Consider the following 24384-nt stretch of genomic DNA (forward strand, 5'->3'; position numbering starts at 1 on the left):
GAACAGTGGCAATACAAACAGACAACATGTCGGTAGTCTGATACATCAACAAACAAGGGGGGACCAAATTTTACCCACATTGTCGAGAAGCCCTTAGAGTATGGCAATGGGTGATTTCTTCCAACTGCTTTCTAATAACAGCACACATTCAGGGGAGCTCCAGCGTGATTGCAGACAAATTGAGCAGAACTATTCTAATTCCTCACGAGTGGTCTCTCAATCCAGTAGTGGCGGAAAATATATGCCGCCACTGGGGTCAACCTTGCTGTGATCTATTTGCGTTCCCTCTGAACAAGTGCAACACTTATGCCCTAATCCCCCCTCAGGGAAAGAGTTACCCAGAGATGCTCTTCTCCATGATTGGCCCTCCAGTATTCTGTATGCCTTTCCCTCGACGCCTCTGATATTTCAGTTTTTAAAGAAAGCCAGGAGGTTTAAGAACAAAATAATCCTCATTACTCCGTTCTGACCTCGACAAGTTTGGTTTCCCTTCCTTGGCCTCACCTTCTTTGGAAACCTTGGATTCTGGACCCAGCTCCAGACTGGTTATCTTACCCAGAAGGAATGGTTCATCTGAATCTTCAGCATCTCAAGCTCACTGCATGACTTCGCCAGTTCCCATGATTGTCAGGCATTCCTCTCTTACTTCCCCAGTCCGACAAATCATTGTGGTCCACCACACAAGCCTTCAACTTGAAAGCCGTACCATAACAAATGGATAAAATTTGCTAGACGGTCACTTGACAGCAATACCAATACCTATGCAGCACCTTTGGATAAAGTTTTAGATTTTTCTGGCCTTTCTTTGTCAGTCTGGCTCCACAGCTTCTACCATTAGAGTACATCTTGCGCCGATATCTAATTTCCATGTTGGATTTGATGGTTCTTCACTGATGTCTCATAAACATTGTAAGGCCTTTTTGAAAGGAACCTTAATGCTAAGACCTCTGTTTAAAGAACCCATTTCTCCATGGGATTTACCCATGGTCCTACAGTCTGTCACTTTGTCCCCTTTTGAACCTTTGGCAACTTATGCTTTAAAGTTTTTGACCTGGAAAGCTTTGTTTTTGATAGTTGTCACTTCAGCCAGAAGAATATTGGAAATTCAAGCCTTGTCCTGTAGGCCCCCCTGTTTAATATTTCATAAGGACAGGGTCTCCTTCAGGATGAATTCATCTTTTCTGCCGAAGGTTGTTTCAGAATCAAATGTCAGTCAAACCTTTCATCTACCAGTCTTTTTCCCTAATTTCTCTATTAAGTGAGAATACTGTCTGGACTTATTTGGATGATCACAGGCAATTATGTTTTTACCTTCACAGAACAAAGGTAGTCAGAAAGTACAACCAACTGTTCATTATCTTTTCCTCAATTTTCTTAGGTAACCCAGTTTCCAAGGTTACCTTAGCTAAATGGCTTGGGGATTGTATCACCTTTATTTATCACTCAAAGGGACTTCACCCACCACGTCCTGTGAAAGCCCATTCAGCTAGAGCTGTAGCAGCTTCTGCAGTTTTTCATGCTAGAGCTTCTCTAGATTACATTTGTGCAGCAGCTACATGGGCATCTCCTCACACTTTTACTGGACCAGGTCTCTAGGGGACGTGCATCATTCGGTTCAATGGTGCTCAGGAATATTCTTTCATGAGACCTCCCCAAGATTCAGGTAGCTAGGAGCTCTGTCCTACAGTCAAGGATTATGTGAAGATTGACATCAGATAAAGAAGTTATGCCTTACCATAACGTTCCATCTGTGCTGTCGATCTTCACTAATCCTTGACCTTCCTTTCTTCTTCCCCCTGCCTAAGACTGTTTAGTAGACAGTATTTTCCCAAAGACTGGCTTCATAATAGGGCCACAGGTATGGTCTCTTATTTATTACTTCTTGTCTGTCTGTCACTATTTTAGGCAAACTCGATCTGAGGCAATTTAGCGAGAAGCATTATGCATAGAGCCTAGCTCGAAAGTTTTGGGAGGCGCGAGCTGGAAAAATAGCCGTGTCTGTCTGAGACTCGGAACCAAGCCCACAGTCTTGGATTAGTGAAGATCAACAACACAGATGGAAAGTTATGTTAAGACATAACTTCTTCTTTCCTAGTTAATGCTTGACAGTTGCGGTTATGGTGTCTCACTTCCTTGCAGTTGAAAAGCTCACACCTGTTTATCTTTGAACTAATTCAGATGTACTTGGCAATTTATTAGCAGATGTGAAATATTTGGGTTAGTGGTACCTTTCTGGTATTAACATGATTTGTTAAGTAATCATTTTTGCTTCAGTGCACAGTGCGTGTCACTAGCTTGAAGTTGTTTAGTAAATTGATTATCCTTTCTTGGAATAGGAAGCGCAGAACTTGATGGCACTAACAAATGTTGACACACCTCTGAAAGGTGGCCTGAATACACCGCTTCATGAAAGTGATTTCTCAGGAGTAACACCACAAAGACAGATTGTACAGACTCCTAACACAGTGCTTGCTACACCATTCAGGTATAAATATTTACTTTTGGTTGTAAATGTGTGTTCTGTGCCATATTAATACATATCTTGATATGTCTTCTAGCATTGCAATCTTATTCAAAGGTTAGTATTGGTGTAGTCATGAACTGAAATACTGGTTTTGTTATCTTTTTCAAATATTATCCGTAGTAGTGAGCATATTGTTTTAGCAGATATAAAGTGGTTCCATTTGTATATTTATAGACTTCTGTTCATTCTAGTCGTATGTTGAACTTGTGAACAGTCTCCTTCAAGAGCACTTGGAAGTATTTTGATAATAGTGTGCTGTTGAACATGATCTGAATTGTTGAGTTGTACCTGTGGATTATCCTCATTTTTCTTTAGATCTTCATCAGTATTGCATCTTCTTAGGTTAGTTCTTGATTCTTCTTAGGTTAGTACTAGGCTAACTGCCCTTGTGGGCCATTTTAAGCCTAGCCAATTACCCCATGTGAGAATCAAACCCTGCACCTTGTGTCTACAAGGTAAACACCTTAACCATTATGCCATCCATCTGATGGTTTATAGTAACCACAGGTTTATTGGTACTTACTGGGCTATTTTTTTTTTGTTCCCATGATAGTTTTTGGTCCTTGTGTTTTGTGTATTAGTAATCTAGAAGCAGGCAGAACCAAGGATATGTTGGAACATTTACTTGTCGCTATCCATAAGGGACATTGGTATTAAAGTGGGAGTAAATTTTCAGTTTCCCATCTATTTATCCAGATTGCATTTGAATAGAATAAGAATAGTACTGTGTTTTTTATGTGGAGTGGAAGACAGTTCCATAGAAGTGGTATTCTCTGTGATACATACCTGTCCCTCCAAAATGTCCTATTTGTGTTGCAGAAAAAGATTGAGATCCCTTGTGCGGGTGTTCATGCTACCACTGGACTAATAGGTCAGAAAGGAATAGGGTGTGTTAAGGCTGTGTACACAAGGCAGAGGTCAAGTCTTAGTAGCCTGTATGAGACTAAGAAGAAGGACAAGGCTTTGAGACAGCCTGCATAGTTTTTGTGATTAGTTCCTTTGAATTTTTGTTAGAAAGCATTGCTGTCTTTCCAGTTGTGACAAGTTTATACAGGTGCATACAGAAAGGGCCATTATAGTCAATGATTGGCCTAATGAGAGCCAAGTATAGTGGATTGCTTACATCCTTTGCCCTCGATGTCATACAGTTAGATATAAGTTGTGAGGTGAAGAAGGATTTTTTTACAATAGTGGTTAAGTGGTGATCAAAGGACAATAAATTGTCTTTATAGCTTCCCAGGTTCCTGACTACAGGAGCAATTTTCAGGGGGTATAGTTGATATGATAATTACAAGGGGAATCATGGCTGCTGAAGGGTACTTGCATATATTTTTTGGCATTTAGTTTTAGTTTGTGGTTTAACGTCAGCTATTTGTTTGAGAAAGGCCTTCATGGATGATCTTGGTGTCCTTAGGGGAGTTGATGTTGGTAACAATTTTGCAGTCTTTTGAAAACTTTGTCAGTGATAAACTCTTAACTTTTGCTTTGACTTCTGAGAAGTAAATGCCAAGGAGGAGTGTCCCAAAGACTGAACCCTTGAGGATGTATTGCTACCCACCCTAATTTCCTGGGTTCTGTTTCCGAGACTGTTGGCTATCCAGTGAGTTACATTGGGATGTACATTCAGCTGGTAGAGTTTATCTACAATGCCAGTGTGGGATTGGGTTGAAGCCTTTTTCAGGTCTAGTTATGTGGTGTGCGCTGATTTAGCCTCATCCATTGTTTCAGTAAGCCCTTCAAAGAAGTCAGATTGAGTAGGCAGGAACTACCATTGATGAATCTGAACTGTTTTGTGTTAAGAGTTTATAGCTGTATTAATTCCATAATGATATTTTCCATAGCCTTAAAGATGAAGCTGGTCAGTCTTGTAGATCTATAATTACCTGGGTCTGTTGGCACCCACCTTTATCCAAGAGCAAGACTATTGCTGTCCTTCATTTAGCTGGCACAAAGCCTGTTTGGAGGCTGTTATTGAATAGCCTCTGTAGGGAGTCTTTGAAGTCCTGTCTCAGGCTGGTCAGTAGCAGCCTGGCATGTTATCTGGTCGCATAGAAGTAGTGTGTTTAGCCTTCGATCGTATATTAAGAATTTGTTCTTGGAAAATTTGGATGGGTGGGGTAAAGCTATTGGGTATGTGCTGTAAATTTTAGGGGGGGGGGGGTAAGGTGTGAGCTTAACTTGTCCACTAGTTGATTGGCTGTGATGTTTGGGTACATGTATATGATGTCATTTACTGTTAGATCTGCACTGTGCAGGGAATTGTTTCTGATGTTTCTAGCATAGTTTAAAAAAAAAAAAAACTTTGTGGTTATCCTTCACCTAGTTGGCTATTTTTACGTCAAATCTGGCCTTGTTTTGATCGGAGCCCAGAGTTCACTGTGAAGTTTAGCAAGAGCATTTTTGGCATCATGAGAGCCAATTTATTTTTGCATGCTATGATTTTTTTCTAAAATAGAGCATGTTTTGTATCTTGGTCCCACCATGTGGGGTTATTTTTTATATTTTACATTGTATTTACTTTGAAGGGGGGCAGCTGCACCTATTTACGCATGCATAGAAATTGGCTGTGTGGATTCCACTGATCAAGATGGAGGGGGATTTTGAATTTAGCCATGTCATTGTTCAGCTTTAGTAGATTAGCTGTAGCATAATCTTTAAATACTGAGATATTGGATTAAGCTTTTGGCTTCAGTCTTATGGTGGAGGTGACTGATTTGTGGTCTCATTTGATCAGGGAGGAAGTTATTATCCTGGAGACCAGTACTAGATCGTTCATTTCTAAATCTGTACGTGAAAGCTCCAGAGTTCAAAATGCCAACATACCTTTACACTCATTCCTTACTTGAGTTACTTGGGCACTCTAGACCTAAAAGATGCTTACTACCACGTTCCCATAGCCACATATTACCTTTTGGTTTAACTACAGCTCCAAAGGTATTCAATAAATTTCTATACCTAGTCATAGTGTATTGCATAATGAATGGCATTTACATCTTTCCTTATTTAGATGATTTGCTAGTCTTTATCCAGATGTCGAGAGTCATTAACATGGATTATGTCTCTTTTGACCAGTCTGAGCTCCCATATAAATATTGCAAAATCCTCTTTAACTGTGTCTCACATGATTGTGTTTTTGGGATGTCTTCTAGATTCTTCTCTGCTCTTCACAGATGGGGACAAAAGGTAGAGGTATCTCGATTTACATCACAAATGAATATGCCTCAAAGCTGGTCAAACATGGCAATGTACTTGAGCTTCTCCATGTTCAAATCAGCATAGGCAAAATTCAATACCAATTCTTTACAAGCTCTAGTTTCCCCCTCTATGACCCAGGAAATCCATACCGTGTATAAACTTATTGGAAACCATCACCATCCAATCCAATAGTATATTAACGGGCAACTTTAATTACCCCACTATTAACTGAGAATCATGTACAACATGAAACATAAAGGCGCAGAAAGTCCTGGATCAGATTGTCAATACACTAGCAAGGGGTGCAACCATACTGGATCTGGTCCTCAGTAATATGCGAGAGTACTGCACACCCCCTAGTGTAATGTCTTATCTGGTAAGGTCAGACCACAAAATGGATAAGGTCAGACCACAAAATGGTCTCCTTTGAAGTAAAAAATAAAACTTGGAACCTCAGCTGAACTTAGATTATTCAGGAACCTCTCCAAGGCTAACTTCCTACTATTAAATGATAACCTTGCAAAATTTCAGACCCTAATAAACCATGAGAACACTGCTGGCTACGCAGAACTGTTCACAGAAACCCTATACAAGCATTTTAATAGCTGCATAGAGGCAGCTGTGTACCCACCAGAAAGAAGTACAGAACTAACTCAAAAAAACAAGCCACCCTGGTAGAATTGCAACATCAGTAGGCTGTATAACAGAAGGAAGAAAATCATGTCAAAAATTAGGGGGAGCAGCACCCGGCAGGATAAAAAGCACTGTCAAACAACTCGGAGGACAAATAGTCTACCACAGCCAAATTTGAGGTAAATTTGGCCTTGCAGGCCAAGGACAAACACAAGGCATTCTTTAGCTATGTCCACAACCTCTAAGGCAATACACAGTTGTGTGCAGAGCTCATTGTAAATGGAGCCACCTTTACTGAGCCAGAAGAGCTAGCAAATGCACTGGCCGACAAATTCAGCTCCGATTTTATCTCTCTCTCCCCATCAACTTTCCCTCAGGAAATACCGTCAAATATAACTCCCTCTGCTATCACTAGGGAACAGGTCCTTAATGCTCTAAGAGAGTATCCCAGTATTCCTTCCAGATAGCATGAAACATGATCTATCAGGTCGTCTAGAATTGCTGTTTAACTGTAGCCTCCAAACAGGCTTTGTGCCTCATTAGTGTAGAACAGCAACACTTGTTCCTCTCCACAAAGGCGGGCTATCTATAGACCCATAAGTCTCACTAGTATCGCATGCAAAGCCATGGAAAGAATTGTCATGGACATGATCAGTAATGACATAGGAAACCTCTAGACATTAGACCTAACCCAATTTGGTTTCATCAAGGGCAGGTCATGCCTACTCAACCTGGTAAACCTCTTGAGACAGTCTCCAAAGCAATGGATGAGGGTAAAATGATTCACATTGCCTACCTTGATCTAGCCAAGGCATTTGACACAATCCCCACTCTGGCATTGTTGACAGACTTAAGAGGTTAGGTGCAAACCTCCTTATGTTTCTAGGTGGATTACCAGCTGGCTCACAGATAGGACCCATGAAGTTAGAATTGGGATGTTCTTCGTCTTCCATTGCTGCAGTCCTGACTATTGGGTATAGTCCGCGTCCCAGTCGGCCCGAATACCAGAGTATAAGGCTGACGTCGGTCAGGGCGCATTAGACTGACGTCAGTACGTCAGGGTACTAATGCGCATGACCGACGTCATATCCTCAGTCTTTTTTTGCCGCATGGTCCGATGCAGAAGCAGTTTTGCGAGTGCAGGTTGGCGTACTGAAATATTTCCGAAACCGGAGTTTCAGACCGAAACAGAGTTGGCTAAGTACCCCGTTGGGGAACTTTTTGGTTTTTTCTTGCCTCAGTATTTTACCGGATGTCAGAAAAAGTGAATAACTGTATTTCTTGTGGGAAACAGATACCTCATAGGGATTATCATACCTTGTGTATACCTTGTTTAGGGCCTGAGCACGACGTTGTTGGTTGCCGCACTTGAGCTAGGTTTAACAAACGCACTATTAAGAGGAGGTTAGACTGTGCCAGGTTAGTGTTTGGGAAGCGTTGCAATTATAAAATGCCGCCGGATGCTCCGACGCCCGCTTCCTCCAAGAAGCGCAAGGATAAAACAGTGAAGCCTAGGGTTGAGGAACCGGCAGTCCCGGACGTCGGTTCTTTGGAAGGCTCAGTGGAGCCGGAGGTTTTGCCAGGAGTTTCCATGGAGTCCCAGGCAGAAACTATACTCTTACAGGATGTGCCTTCTCAGGAGGTAGGCCAGGCTGAGGGGCTTCTCAGGTGACTGTTCTTCCCTCTCTTCCCAAGGTAGTTAGGGCCTCTCCTTCTGTTGCCAAAACTTCTATGAGAGGTAGGCCTACTTCAGCTTCAGTGGGGGCTTCTCCTACCATTTCAGGTTCTGTACCTAAGAAACATATGCTTAAGATGGCAGAAGATTTGATTACTATGATTAGGGGTTCTATGCCCCGCCTGATAAGAGGCCTAGGGTGGAATCTGAGTTTGAGAGTTTTGAACAGTGTTCTGAGGCTTCAGAATCTTCTGTGGAAGATTTGCAGGAGTATCCTACCTATTCTGATTCTGATGTGGATGATTCCACTCCTACAGCGTCTCCACCTGAGGATTTCTCATTTTCAGAGACTTTGCATTCCATGAGGGAGCACTTTAAATGGGAAGGCCAGGATTACTCTGACTCCAGGAAAAGGCTTACCAGTTCTTGTTTTTACCCCAGCATAGGCCTTTAGCTATTCCTCCTGTGTTGAATGTGGTGGAAGATGTTTTTGCAGAGGCTTCCCTGAACCCTGACTCTTTGCCTCCTGCTCCTGTTAAGCCTGATAGGTATTATAGGGTGCCCAAGCTCATAAATATTTGTTTAAGAGTCCTAGGGCGGACCCAGAAACTATTTCCCAGGGGCCTAAGGGTGTAAAAGCTTCTGTGGTTAAAAATCCTGTCCCCACTGATAAAGAGGCGAGGGCTTTGGATAGGTGGGGAAAGAAAGTGTATACTTCTTCCACTCTAGCCATGAGAGCTTTGAATTGTCAGTTTCACATGTTAAAATATCAGAATTACCTTCTTTCACAATTGAAATCTAAGGTGGATGCTTTGGCGGAAGGTATTGAGTGTAAAGAGTTGCTGGATTTGGTTCATGTGTCCGAACAAGTGGGTAAGCATTCTTTGCAATGTGGTTTTGATGCTGTACAGGCCTCCTCGAGGGTGGCTGCTACCAGCTCTGTTCTTCGCAGGCATGCCTGGTTGAAGGATCAGAATTTAGCTGAGCATGTTAAGACAAGGATTTTGGATGCTCCTTTACAGTCTGATGTGTTGTTTGGTTCGCCTGTGGAAGCTGTTTTAAAGAAAATGGAGGACAAAGCTAAGTCTATGCAAACTGTTAAAGATTTTTGCAGGTGCAGCCACCAAGTTTAGTAGAAATTGGCCTGCTAAGGGGTGGACATATCCTGCTTATGATTCTCAGTCTAGGGGTAGGTCTAGGCGTGGTAGGGGCAGGGCTCAAAGTTCTTTTAGGCCTAGAACAGGAGTTCACCTGCTCAGACTTCTGGTGAGGGCAGGGGTCAGTCCTTTCGTAAACAGACCCAATGACCTGTTTCTTCAGCTGCCAGCAGATTCACGCCTGGCAGCTCCTTTGGGGAAGACTGTCTCTTTTCAAAGAAAATTGGGATTTAATTACTCAAGACAAATGGGTGTTGGATATCATTCACCACGGTTACAGATTTTATTTCCATACAATGCCCCTTCAAAGGCATGCCAGACGTTCCTCCTCTACAAAGAAAAGAGGCTCACAAGCAAGTTTTACAGTTACTTCACATAGGGGCCATTCAGCCAGTCCCTGTGTCAGAGAGGGGCCTAGGATTTTATTCTCGCCTGTTCCTTGTACCAAAGAAGGGGAACACGTGGAGACCAATTTTGGATTTATCTCTCCTCAACACGTTTTGGACATTCCCAAGTTCAAGATGTTGACGTTACAACAGCTTTTACCTCTGCTGGGCAAAGATCACTGGATGGTAACTTTAGATCTCAAGGAAGCTTACCTTCATGTGCCTATAAGGCTAAGTTGCAGAAAGTATCTGCGGTTTCGAGCTGGAAATTCTCATTATCAGTTCTCTGCATTGCCCTTTGGCTTATCTACTGCGCCCAGAGTATTCACAAAGGTTCTGGCTCCAGTGATAGCTTACTTCAGGCTTCAAGGAATTCAAATCTATCCTTACTTGGACGACTGCCTGATTCTGGCTCAAGAAAAGGAAGACCTTCTACAGCATCTGGAATATGTTATAGCAGTGCTAAGATGCCTAGGGTATTCTGTGAACGAAATAAAGTCCAGTCTAGTACCCTCTCAAGACATGTGCTTTCTGGGTGTAAGACTGAATACAGCAGCCCAGATGGCCCTTTTAACCCCGGACAAACAAAAGAGTCTGTCACTTTACTTCCATCAACTATCTCATCAGTCCGTGCTGACTGCAAGGACAGTCCTTCAAGCATTAGGGTTCATGGCATCTTGTATTCTGGTGCTTCCCAATGCCAAACTGCATATGAGGAAGCTACAATGGTATCTCAAAATGTATGGACACAGCACTGCCAGGATTTGGACACTGTCATTCAAATAATACCTTGCATTCAAAAGGAATTTTTGTGGTGGGCTCAGGAATGTCACCTAAACAAGGGACTCTCTGTGACCCGGCCAGAGGCAAGTCAGATTCTAACGACAGATGCCTCGGACATTGCTTGGGGAGCTCATCTAAATGGAAAGTGGATACAAGACAAGTGGCCTGCCAGACTACAGCATCTACATATCAACATGAAGGAGATGTTAGCAGTCCAGTTTGCATTAATGGCTTTCAAGGAGTTACTTCTTCCAGGGCAGGTGTTGATTCTAACAGACAACACAACTGTCATGTGGTACATCAACAAGCAAGGGGGAACACATTCTTATCCTCTATGCAGGCAAGCAATGATTTTATGGGACACTGCGCTAAGCTTGCAACTAACTCTTCAGGCAAGGTTTCTGCCAGGAGCACAGAACTCCTTAGCAGATGTGTTAAGCAGACAAATCATGGATCCCCACGAGTGGAAACTGGATCTTCATGTATTTCAGAAACTGACAGTGTCATGGGGAACTCCAGACATAGATCTGTTCGCTTCTCCACTAAACCACCAGCTGCCAAAGTATTGCACAAAGGGGTTTCATCACACAGCTTGGAAAGTGGATGCTCTGTCTTTCAGTTGGAAAAACCTTCATGTGTATGCCTTTCCACCTCTACCGCTTCTTCAAAAGGTACTATTAAAGGTCAGACAAGACAGGCCAAGGATGATTTTGATAGCTCCAGATTGGCCTCGGCAACACTGGTACCCACTTCTACGGAGTCTGGTAAAGAAGCCTCCATGGCCTTTACCTCTGATTCCTCATCTGTTATCTCAGAAGGACGGTCATCTGCTCAATGTCAAGCTTCAATCTCTTCATCTCACAGCCTGGCATATTCTGTGTTGAAACACAGCAGGTCTCAACTTCCTCAACAAGTTTTAAATGTGATTATGGAAGCTAGAAGGCCTAGTACTAGGAGAGTGTACGCAGAAAAATGGAAGAGATTTTTATTTTGGAGTACAGCAAAGAATTTGGAGATTTCAGAGCCTAATTTGAGTGTGGCTCTTCAATATCTTACTGAATTATTGGACAAAGGTTTGTCCTTCTCTTCCATAAAGATTCATGCTGCAGCAATTTCAGCTCACTATGATTGTGACCCACCTTTGTTTTCGCATCCTTTGTTCAAGCAGTTTCTTAGAGGGGCAAAGAATATAAGACCCCCACGAGAGCTCCTACTCCTGCTTGGGATCTCAATTTTGTGTTGGAAAAACTTACTCTACAACCTTTTGAGCCTGCAGCTACTGCTGAATTGAAATATTTGTCATGGAAGACTGCTTTTCTGTTGGCTATTACTTCTGCAAGAAGGGTGTCTGAGTTGCAGGCCCTTATGGCAGTAGAGCCCTTTTTGATTTTCCATAAGGACAGGGTATCATTACGTACTAATCCTTCCTTTAGGCCTAAGGTGGTTTCTAGTGTGGCTTTAAACCAAACTATTCATTTGCCTACGTTTTTTGCAGATCCTCAAAATAAAGGGGAAAAGATTTTGCACACTTTAGATGTACACAGGCAATTGCGTTATTATTTGAGCAGGACTAAGAATTTTAGGCAGTCTCAGCAGTTACTTGTTTCTTTTGCTTTGAGTTCACAGGGCAAGCCTGTGTCAAAACAAACTATTTCTAGGTGGATTGGCTTTTGCATTGCATTTTGTTATTCCCATCATGGCAAGGAGATTCCAGCTGGGATTAGGCCTCATTCCACTAGGGCTACTGCCACTTCAACAGCATTTCTAAGGGGTGGCAACTAAGGATATTCTGGAAGCAGCTACTTGGAGTTCAGTGCATACTTTCTCTAAGCATTATCACCTTCCTATATACTCTAAGACTAGGGCTGGTTTTGCCACAGCTGTTTTACAAGGCATGTTGTCAGCTCCTGCTACTTTATAATTTGCCAGCCTCCCTTACCTCTGCTTTGGGATTCTACCCAATAGTCAGGACTGCAGCAATGGAAGACGAAGAACATAGTACAGTTTTGTACCTACCATAAATGTAGATGTTCGAGGATTCCATTGCTGCAGTCCAATCTACCCTCCCTCCTTCCCCTCTGTGTTTAGGGGTGGTTGTGTAGGTGAGTTTACATGCTTATATTTTATATATATATATATTGTTGTATATATTATACATGTTTTTGGTACAGGTTGTTTTGGGACTTGTCTTTTTGGGTCTTCTGACATCTGGGGCAAGAAAAGACTGAGGATATGACGTCGGTCATGCGCATTAGTACCCTGACGTACTGACGTCAGTCTAATGCGCCCTGACCGACGTCAGCCTTATACTCTGGTATTCGGGCCGACTGGGACGCGGACTATACCCAATAGTCAGGACTGCAGCAATGGAATCCTCGAACATCTACATTTATGGTAGGTACAAAACTGTACTATGTCCACATCTACAAAGAGGCCAGTCACAAGCGGAGTCCCCCAGGGATTGATGCTAGGACCGCTCCTTTTTGGCATTTACATCTCTGAAGTCAAGGCCAATGTCAGCGGCCTCTGGCTGACTAAATTTGCAGATGATTGCAAATTAGGAGCTATCACTGAATCACCCACCAAAACAAATGATGTTATGTGGTCCTATCTCGCCTACATTCCTTACTCACGGGTTTGACTCGGCCAAATTTCCCTAGCATGAAGTCTCCAATTGGCTGGGCTAACCCAGTATCCCAAGATGCACCTTGCCCTAGCCCCAGATCTCATTTGCCGCTCGTAGAGTTAGGACATGGTCTCGCTTGGCTGTGGCTAAGTACTTTCAAATACTTTTTCTAAGTATTTTAGCAGTCTGTTATTTTACAAAAGCTATTTTAATAGCTACTTTCTCCTTGTCTAAATTTCATTGTGAGTGTTAGTGAGATTGGCTGTTTGTGGTATCCCTTTGTTTGGCGGGCTAGGCCTGTTTAAGTTAGAGGACCTAGTCCTCTCCTATGTTGTTTTTTCTGGTGTTAAACTGTAGTTGGATTTGTTCTTGTCTTTCCCTGCTATTCCAAGAAACGTTTTATTTAGTGTTCCTTGGCCGTTAGTGGAGTTGGTTTTCCCGCCTTCCTCTTGTGTCATTGTCGGTTGACAGTGTGCTGTTGTTTTTTTACCATGTCTAAAGAGCAGAAGGAGCATAAACCCTCCAGGTTTAAAAAGTGTACTAAATGTGGCTATAAAATGTCTATTACAGATGGCCATGCCATCTGTGTGTATTGTCTTGGGGCTATTCACCTGCAGAAGTCCTGCAGTTTCTGCCACGCTTTTAGCGCAAGGGTACTGCAGGAAAGGAAAAATAAGCTGATTTTGAAGGGCCTGATTAAGCCCTCTTTTGAGGAGTCCTTAGATGATGATTCTTCTTCCAGTCCTAAATCTAAGCCTTCCAAGGCCAAGAAGAGATCTCCGGCTCCGTCTGCTTCCTCGGAGCCCCCGGAGAAGGTTAAAATAGTGGTTGCTGCCTCCTCGGCTCCATTGTCCTCGGGGCCGCAGGAGACCATCTCTATTATGGATACTTCCTCCTCAGCTCCATTGTCCTCGGGGCCGCAGGAGAAGGTTACGATAGGGGATACTACCTCCTCGGCTCCATTGTCCTCGGGGCCGCAGGAGGTATCGGTGGTGCTGGAGCCTACCTCAGCTCCGATATTATTGGAGCCTATTCGGAGCCGGTCACCCAGTGTCAGGCATGTGTCTCCGGGTAGGAGATCCCGATCTCCTTCTATTTCCTTCAAATCCTCTAGGCTCTCTGATTTGGATGTGGGATAGGGTGGTCCAGAGGCTCCTGCAGTCGCCGGTGCTGGCAAAACTGTTCTCGGCTCTGACCCCATCGGCTCCGGAGCCAGTCCCCATTCTGGTACCTGTGAGTCCTCCTCCGAGCACCCATGTGTCGTCAGAGCCAGAGTGCTCCGCGCCAAGTGATGTTCTCATGTCGACTCCGATACCCCATGTGAGTCTATCGGAGCCGGCGTTGGCTCCAACCATGTCGGTTCCGTCCTCTGGTTTCGGTACTCTGGTTTCCTCAGTCAGACCCGAGGGGGATACCTCGGGACTACTGTCGGTTCCGAGCCTCCCTCTTGGTCAGTCCTCTGATTCGGGGGGACCTGCCTTCGAGGCCATGAGGAGCGCACTGGCCAGATCGTCAGTTACATCACCTGGATCAGTCACTCTGTCCCCTTGCACCCTGGCTAGAGCCTCTGAGGCCCCCCCTATCCTTGGATGGCGGAGCCCGAAGGTCTGGGGATACCCCCTTGAGCAGTCCCCTACTTTCTGAGGGCCCCTCAGAGTCGGTGCCTGAGGAGCCCCCTAGTAAGAAGTTGTGCAAGAGGAAGCACATAGACTCCCAGATCGAATCCCTCACTTCCAATATCAACCTCGAGGAGTCAGAGGGGTCCCCCAAGTCGTCCTCCGATGATGTCTCTTTCTCCGACATCCTGGAGATTTTGAGGCAGAGAGGTGACTAGCCGTCCAAGACCCCCTCTGAGGAGGAGTCTGTATTCCTCAAGGCCTTCGGAGCTCAACCTTCCGCTTCCTGGGTGTCTCCACCCTTCGACGAACTTCTGGACTTGATTTGCCGAAGGGTGTGGGAGAACCCTGATTCCGTGGAACCGGTGCCCAGATGTCCAAACAAGTTTCTGTCAGCTCCCCAGGGCAAAGAGTTCCTTACCAAAGGGGTTTCAGTAGATGCCTTGGTGGTGGCGGCAGCCACTCAGCAGGAAGTTGCAGAGGCTTCTTTTTCAGTCCATCCTCCTAACAAGGAGTCCAGGAGTATGGACCGGTATGGGAAGCGTACCCTGTCTTTGGCGACCTTTACCTTACGGTCATTGAATTACCTCTGTCATTTCACTCGGCTACAAAGAGATCTCATGAAGGAGCTAGGAGATACTCTGACGGGTAACATGCCTGAGGCGGTAGCACAGACTGTCAACGCCCAGTTGTCTACCCTAGGTTCCATTATCAACTCGTCTATGAGGCTCATATCTTACGCAGCCGAAGGGACGAGTAGGGCAGCTAGCTTAGGCGTAGCTCTTAGAAGGCAAGCCTGGATGCGCCTGTGTCGTTTCGCAGCGGCCTTTAAGTCTTCCTTCACTGATGCCCCCTTTGATGGGTCCTCTCTCTTTGGATCCAAAGTGAAAGACACCCTCACCAGATGCGAACAGGAGGGAAAGACCCTATCTGCTGTAGGGGCACGTTTTTCTCTCCCTTCTAGGCCTTATCCCAAGGCTCAGAGAGGAGGGAAAATGTGGTTCAAAAAGTCTCAGAGGCCCTTTCCCGCAGCTCAAGGTGAGTCCCCCTCCAGAGGCAGAGGAGAGGGAATTATTCCGGAAGATGCCGTCCTAGAGGCAGAGGAGGCCGTCATTCCTTTTGCGGTTCTTCCTTCCAGTATTCCTGAGGCATTGCCTGACTGTGCTATTCCGGAGCCAGTCGGGGGCCGAATTTCTTTGCATCTGGAAGCCTGGGAAAGCATCACCCAGGATCGTTGGGTGCTTTGAATAGTTACCGGAGGTTACACTATTCCCTTTGCATCAACCCCACCCCCAGTCAGAAGGATCCTGGACGTCCCACCCAGTCAACGGGATCAAGCAGCACTAGAAGTGGCAAAGCTGCTAGAAAAAGGAGTCATCCAACCAGTCCCCTCAGACCATGTCGGATCAGGAACTTACTCACGACTCTTTTTGGTGCCGAAAAGAACAGGAGACCTGAGACCCATTCTGGATCTCAGTCGACTGAATCACTACGTTCTGAAGTCCAAGTTCTGGATGGTCACACTTCAGTCCATTTTTCCACTGCTGGAGAAAGGAGTATGGATGTGCCCCGTCGATCTCAAGGATGCCTACTACCACATCAAAATGGAGAAGGCATCCAGGAGTCATTTACGCTTCCGGTTAGGAGCCAGTCACTTCCAGTTTCGTGCCCTGCCCTTTGGTCTCACCACAGCCCCCAGGGTGTTTACCAAGTGTTTGGCAGTGGTGACAGCTCACCTGAGACGTCTAGGATTCCAGGTGTTTCCGTATCTGGACGACTGGCTTCTCGCCGCCCCCACCAGGCATCTGCTCATTCAAGCCAGGGAGATGACCATCTCACTTTGTCACCATCTAGGAATTACTTTGAACTGGGAAAAGTCTGCCTTGCAGCCCTCACAGTGTGTTGTTTTTATAGGCACAGAGCTAGACTCTATTCCAATGCGCGCCTTTCTGCCACAGGACAGGATAAGAGTGTTGCAGTCTCAGATCCACGCACTGTTGCCCCTCAGAAAAGTTCAGGCCAGGTTAGTTCTTCAGCTCTTGGGATCCATGGCCTCCACCATCATGCTGGTACCTCTGGCCAGGTTACACATGCGGATCCTACACTGGCTCCTGTCGGTTCAGTGGTCCTTTCAGAAGCTTCCTCTTTCTAACCTGATATTTCTCATGGAACGATGCAAACAGGACCTCCTCTGGTGGCTATGCTCCTCCAATCTGGACAGAGGAAGGAGCTTGATTCCTATGTCTCCAGTGGCCATGGTGACCACGGATGCCTCCCAGATGGGGTGGGGGTGGGGGGCATTATCTAGGCAGGACGATCCAAGGCACCTGGCAAAATCACGAGGTACACTTGCACATCAGTGTTCTGGAGATGAGAGCTGTGTTTCTGGCATTGCGAGCACTCCAAGACTCTCTACCTGGGGGAACGATTGCAATTCACTCGGACAACATGTCCGTAGTGTGGTACCTGAACAAGCAGGGGGGAACCAAATCTTATCCCCTCTGCAGAGAGGCCATGCGAGTGTGGCAGTGGGCAGTGTCTTCCCAACGGTTTCTGGTGGCAACGCACATTCCGGGGAAGTCCAAAGTGATAGCGGACAGGCTAAGCAGAGCTATTTTGATGCCTCACGAGTGGTCCCTGAACAACCGAGTGGCGGTTCAGATCTTCAAAAGGTGGGGTCAGCCTTGCTGCGATCTCTTCACCAGCCCCCTCAATGCAAAATGCAGTGAGTACTTCACTGTTATCCCCCCACAAGGGGAGTCACCCAGGGACGCTCTAGCTCACGATTGGCCCCCCGGTCTGGTATACGCTTTCCCTCCGTTTCCTCTGTTACCAAGAGTGATACAGAAAGCCATATCCTTGGGAAGCAGGATGATCCTTATTGCTCCACACTGGCCTCGACAAGTATGGTTCCCTTTTCTTCAATGGTACGCACTGGACGGTCCGCGGACTCTGGACCCAGTGCCGGACCTCCTGATTCACATGTCAGAACAACTTCATCCATCCCTGCGAACTCTCAGGTTGACAGTCTGGCTGCTCCACTTCCGTCGCTAGTCAGACGACATTCCTTTTCACCTGAAGTGGTGCACATCTTGTCTTCTTCTCATAAGTCTTCCACCAGGAAGATTTATTCCAGCAAATGGAGGAGATTCTCTGTTTGGGCTCAGGCCCAAGGTTTGGACCCCTTCACAGCCCCAATTCTGTCGGTCTTAGATTTTTTAGCCATGTTGTTCTGTCAGGGCTCTGCGCCCACTACCATTAAAGTACAGTTGGCTGCAATTTCCAATTTTCACACATCTTATGAGCCCCAAACTCTGTAAGGCCTTTCTAAAAGGCACTTGTTTACTTCGTCCCCCTGTTTCAGAACCTGTACTGCCATGGGACCTGAACCTTGTGCTACAAGCTTTGACGTCACCACCCTTTGAACCGGCTGCCACTTGTGACTTGAAGTTCTTATCTTGGAAGACAGCTTTTCTGATAGCCATTACATCGGCCAGGAGGGTATCAGAACTTCAAGCTTTGTCCATTAAACCCCCGTATTTGATCTTTCATAAGGACAGAGTTCCCTGAGGCTTAACCCTTCCTTCCTTCCAAAGGTGTCATCCACTGTCAATCTCCATAAATCTATTGAGCTACCAGTGTTCTTTCCGAACTTTTCCAATAAAGCAGAGTTCAGGTTTCATCAGTTAGATGTGCACAGACAACGGAGATTTTATTTGCATAGGACTAAGCATGTTAGGAAATCTGATCAACTGTTTGTGTCCTTTTCAGAAAACAGGGCAGGTTGTCCTTTTTCCAAGTGCACAATTTCTAAATGGATCAAAGATTGTATTTCATTCATCTACTCGTTAGCAGGCAGAACTTTACCCTTTCCCGTCAAGGCTCATTCCGCCAGGGCTATGTCTACATCAATAGCTTTCCATGCTAGGCTTTCCTTGGATCATATTTGTGCTGCGGCCACTTGGGCCTCTCCCAACACTTTTATTACTCATTACAAGCTGGACAAGGCTTCTAGGGGCCGGGCTTCCTTTGGTTCCACGGTTCTCAGGAGTATCTTCCTATGAGCCTCCCAGGATAGAGGTGCTGGGGACGCTGTCCTGTGAGTAAGGAATGTAGGCGAGATAGGACCACATAACATCAGTTAGTTATGTACTCACCATAACAATCGATGTATGCGGTCCATCTCGCCTACATTCCTACGTACCCTCCCACCTGCCCCCTTCCTAGAGGATTTGGAGGAATATTAGCTCTGTGGACCTTTCAAGGTCAGTGATTCTTTCCCTTATCTGGCTGGAATTTCTTCCAGTGTGATTGAGCATGGGTTATGATTGGTATGATTGCAAACAAGATCTGGGGCTAGGGTGAGGTGCATCTTGGGATACTGGGTTAGCCCAGCCAATTGGAGACTTCGTGCTAGAGAAATTTGGCCAAGTCGGAGCCGATTCTCGGCTCCTAACCCGTGAGTAAGGAATGTAGGCAAGACGGACCACATACATCGATCGTTATGGTGAGTATATAACTAACTGTTCTCCAGGAAAGGCCGACACAGACAAACAACTGGTGTCAGAGCCATGGACTAAAACTTAATACCAAGAAATGCATAACAGTATAATTCGGGAAGTCATTCACCCCTGGTAACTATCATATTGACAACACACCCCTAAATGCTGAACCAGTAGTCAGGGACTTCGGGACAGTAGACAGTATACTAGCTTTTGACCATCACATGTCTACAGTAGTGAGGAAATCATTCTCTGTTGTTTAACTTATAAACAAAGGCATGGCATTTAGGTCCAAGGAAGTCATTGTTCCAGTGTATTCAGCATTCATCAGATCTTTCATTGAGTACAGTGCCCCTTTTGGTATGTATCTAATCAGGGATATCCAACAATTGGAACATCTGCAGAAGTTCCTCATTAAAAGAATAGAGGGCATAAGTAACATGTCCTGTGCAGACTGCCTGAAGGCCCTATCCCTGTATTCTGTCTTCTACAGGCTCTTAAGAGGAGATTTATGTCTGGCATACAAGGCATTGTCAGACCCAACTCTGATGGACCTATTGCATATCTGCAAACTAAACAGCACCAGAATTACCCAATCTAAAGACTTAAACCTTGCCTATGATAAAAATTGGACCTGCTGGAGAGACAGGTATGTATCCCAGAGACTAGCCCTTTTCTGGAACAGGCTCCCCATCTATGTAAAGCAGAGTTCCTCCATAATTCAATTAAAGTGTAACTTGGGCGATTTGATGGGGAACAGAAAATTCATCCCTGGTTTGGCACCCATGTCTCAAATGGACACAGGCAGCCTGTAAATGGTTTATCTTCCAGGCCCCTGCTCGTAAATGTTTTACCTCCCAAGCCCCTGCTTACACTTACAAGGGTATCCGAACTTGTCAGAGATTTGGGATGCTTGGCTAGGCTTAAAAGGCCCTTGTGGCCATTAGCATAGTAAACACTTATGAATCTAAAAGCCTTTTAACACATGATATAGTGGATCTTTATCTGGTAGTTTTACTGAACTTCTCCAGTCAGTGTCCGATGTCTGCAGCAGAATTGGTCAGGATCCTAGGGTTCATGTCTTGTATGATTCTCATGATACCTCTAACCAGATTACACATGAGAAAGATGTAGTAGTTCCCAAAATAAAACTCATGGGCCCAGCATTTGCATTCTCTGGAGTATCAAGTTCTAGTTTGTGGCTGTATAGAAAAGGGAACTGCATTGGTGCAGACCAGATTCAATTGAACCCAAGTCTCCCCTTCTGTCCTCAGACCTCAAATGAATCTGTTACCACAGACAAGTCAGATTTTGCTTGGGTAGCAGTTTCTAAAGGGGTAAAACTGCAAGGCCCATGAAATCCTTCAGATGGACCAAAATGTTATCAACGTAAACAATATTTGTGTAATCCATGCCTTAAAGTCGTCACTCCATCACCTTTGGTCACCAGTAGCTCTTCAAGTGTTTACAGACAATATCACAGTCATATGGTATATAAACAGGCAGTGAGGTATAAGGTTAGATGCCTATGCACGCTTGGAGTGAAAACTTGTCAGTTGGCTGTTCATCATTTCTTAAGCCTCCAGGCATCTTACATTCTGTCAGAGCAAAAAAAAAAATAAATAAATAATGGTAAATGAGTTGAGCAGTATTAGGATAGACCCTCATGAATGGAAATTGAATGAGGAATTGTCCCAGTTGTGGAGAATACCTCAAATAGATCTGTTCATCTCTTCAAAATAGACAACTAAAGTTTTGTTCCAGGGCTCTTTGCAAGCAAGCCTGTAAAACAGATGCATTTTCCTTCCCTTGGAAGGAAATAGTCCCTTATGCATTTCCACCCTTTCCACTGATATCCTGAATAATTCTGTAGTTGCCCCCGCTTTTGGTCCAGGCAATGTTGGTTCTTTCTCTTTATGGAATTTGCCAAAGACAGTTACCACAATCTTCCTTGCAAACTTGCATCTACCCAAACAAGATATAGGGAGTTTGATGCACCCCAGTATCAATCTGCTTTGATTGACTACCCTTATGATTCAGTTTTAATACATTTAGGCACTTGCTTCATGAGGACATGCAGCAGGTACTAACAAAAGCATGCTACTAGAAAATTCTATGTTGGTAAGTGGAAGCAGTTTTCTAGCCAGTGTGTAACTAATAACCAGGGGCCCATCAGGGTTTTTGTGCCACTGGTGCTCCAGTAATAGTGCGAGTTACTTTCCTCTGGCCTCTCTTGTTCCTCTGTCAGGGTTCATCTTGCAGCCATTTCAGGATGGATGCCCTTGGATACTCCTCTTTTTTTGTTTGTGGCAAAGCAGTTTCTAAAAAGAGTTTTATACCTGAGATTCCCTCATAAACAGATAGTTCCTTCTTGAGATCTCTGCTTTGTGCTGGATAAATTGACTTGTCTCCCTTTGTACCTGTGCTTCATACTAATTTAGGGTTCTTGACTTGGAAACTTTTTTCTCATTATTACTTTGACATCAGTAAGAAGAGTATCTAAGTTGCAAGCCCTCATGGTATGTGAACTCTTTCCAGTTTTCCACAGGGATAGGGTCTCTTTAAGAACAAGACCCCTCATTCATGCCCACAGTGGTTACAAAGTTTACTTCAAATCAAGTCATTTATTGCTTATCAAGAGGCAAAAAAGGACACCCTGTGTCAAAACGGAAAGCTTTCTGGTGATTATCCTCAGTTGTTGTATTTTGTTATTTCCGCGAAGACTAATCCATTCCAGGCAAGTATCAAGACACATTCCACTAGAGCCTTGTATTCTTTGATGGTGTATTGGAAAGGAGTGGACTGTAGAAGCATTCTAGAGGCAGCTACATACAGTCAACTCTGTATACTTTTCCAGTGCATTACAAACTGGATTCCTTTTCTAGATCCAGGTTGAACTTTGCTAAGGCCATTCTCTAGGGGCTCTTCTATCCATATCCTTCCTCCTGTCAGGTTAGATAGGCTTTTTGAATCAACTCATTTAGCCTAATGGCCAATGCAGCAGTGGGAATGATGAATGTAGTATACATGTGTAAGTTCACTTGCCCACAACAGTGGATGTTTGAATTCATCACTGCTGCAATAACCACACCTACCCTCCACCCCCTACTCTTGTATATAGTTGTATTTGGGGTATAAGGTAGGGTTTTGTTTGTTTCTGCTTTTTGTTTTATCATTTTTTTTTGTTTGTTAGTTTTTCCAGGATTGTTTAGTTCTTCTCTCATTTTAGCAAGAAAATCTTGACTGCTGATTTCTCTCCTTGGGATTATACATTTAGCAGTCAGAGTGAGGAAATGGGGGTGGTGGCTTTTTGACATCCGGTTGTTTCTTAGGTGGGAAACAACCCATTTAGCCTGGGGGCTGCTGCAGCAGTGAGGACTTTTAATGTCTACTGTTAGGGGCAAGTGCAGATTACACAACTGTACTTTTTTGTAGTAAATTGTTGACTTGTGGGGATGTTCCATTGTGTGCCATTAATATGTATTTGGTCTTTTTTTTTCTCTAATTTAGAACTCCAACACATGGAACAGATGGCCTCACTCCTCATGGTGGGCTGACGCCTAAACCAGCTGTCACTGTGACCCCTGGTCGAACTCCATTACGAGATAAGTTGAACATCAACACTGAAGGTGTAATGGTGGATTTTACTGACCCTTCCTATATGAAACAACTTGTAAGTATTCCTTCAGACAGAGTGTGTATGTTTAAAATCCTTTTGCATGTTCTGTTACAAATATATATCTTTATTATAATTATTATTATTTTGCAGCAATAGTCAGAGATATAAAAACATGATCCTGTCCTTTTTAAAACTGCATAGCAAAAGCAGGCCTTTTCTTGCATTGTTGGTAGCCTCATAATGTTTATAGTTTAGCAAATAGAAGTTCCACCAGGTATCAAAAAGTAATTTTTAGATTGCAGAATGAGTGACATTTAATTTTTATGCCATCTTGAGTATGTGTGTATTCACATGCTGGTATGTATGTTTTAATAGAAGGACCTGAGTTAACACTGGGATTTGACATATGACCCAAAGCAGAGTATTATGCCATTGTGGTAAGAAAACCTATACCTTTATCCACCGTCTGCTTCAGGATGATGAACTGTCAGATGCATATGATCCTGCTTCAAGGTTTAAGAATGAAACATTCAGCCAAGTAGAACGAATTGACTAAGAAACTGCAGAATGAGATGCCTAAAGAAAGGTTTGGTAATCTTACACAGATTTCCCCAAAAAAGTATGGAAGCATGCAGTTAAGTGTGGCCCATGATACTATAGATATTTGTGCCAGAAGAACTGCTGGAGACAGCATTTTAAGGAAGTATGCTTGACTTAGGATTCAGGTCCACTCTGAAGGTGCTATGGGTTATTTATTAAATTTCCTTTACATAATAAGTTGCTTTGAGTCTTCATTCCCAATGAATATTTAAGAGGTCAGACGGTATAGGCAAAATATGTAATCAATATGTTTGGTTTTTCATCCTCCTGTTCTAAAAATACAATGGAAGTTACCCATCAGTTTTCTTAAACGTGAGACAGACGTAAGATCTTAAGCAGGAAAAGCGCCCAGTAAAAGAAGCATCCGACTTGCAGGAATGGAAGAAGCCAGGGAGGACAGTAAGTCAGAGGAAGGGGAAGTAAGTCCACTTTTGTCCAGGAGGGAAATTCCCAGTGCATACTTTGCAGACCTTTCCCTATTTCCTGTTCATTACCCATTCTCTCCAGTTCATATCCTTCACGTGAGACTTACCTGCTTTAAAGTTTGACTACATTCCTTTGGGTAAGATAAATAATGCCTTCAATTTGCAAGATAGAATTCAGAACTACTCTTTCTTCCTTGAGATGACCTTTTCCCTTCAAACTAGGTTTCCTTGGCCCTTCCCATTTTGGAACAGATGTTGCACAGAAGCAAGAAAAGAGAAACGTTTCTTCTCAAGGCTATTTCTGGTACCAGAAAATATGATCTTTGGAGATTAGGTCTTAGATCTCTGCAGGTTAACCATGTATGTATCCGTCAAAAAGTTCAAGACACTAACATTACAGGCCCTGATTCCTCTTTTGTTAAAGGATGCACTGTTAGTGACCTTGGAAATGAAGGATGCTTATCTACATGTCTCGATTCACAAGGATCTCTCGCAGTTCCTTCACTTTGTGGCTGATTGTGAGCACTACCAGCTTACTGCTCTTCACTGTCTCTTGGTAACTCCAGTGTTTCCTTACCTTATAGAAGAGGTGATTAACATTATTTGGACAGTTGCCATGGCATTGGAGCTAAAGCAGTTCCTA

The 24384-nt window shown here is 44.2% G+C and overlaps 1 protein-coding gene across 1 annotated transcript in view; it reads left to right on the plus strand.

The window, feature by feature from the left end:
• The window catches only part of CDC5L (cell division cycle 5 like), a 1268000-nt gene that overhangs the window by 520139 nt on the left and 723477 nt on the right, over nucleotides 1–24384 (plus strand). The window contains exons 9-10 of the mRNA XM_044062650.1: nucleotides 2337–2485; nucleotides 22608–22770. Of these exons, the coding sequence (XP_043918585.1) occupies nucleotides 2337–2485; nucleotides 22608–22770 (312 nt within the window). The remainder of the gene's footprint in view (nucleotides 1–2336; nucleotides 2486–22607; nucleotides 22771–24384) is intronic.

The sequence above is a fragment of the Protopterus annectens genome, chromosome 2.part1 (assembly GCF_019279795.1).
Source record: "Protopterus annectens isolate FY-2018-M chromosome 2.part1, PAN1.0, whole genome shotgun sequence".
NCBI classification, from domain to species: Eukaryota; Metazoa; Chordata; order Ceratodontiformes; family Protopteridae; genus Protopterus; species Protopterus annectens.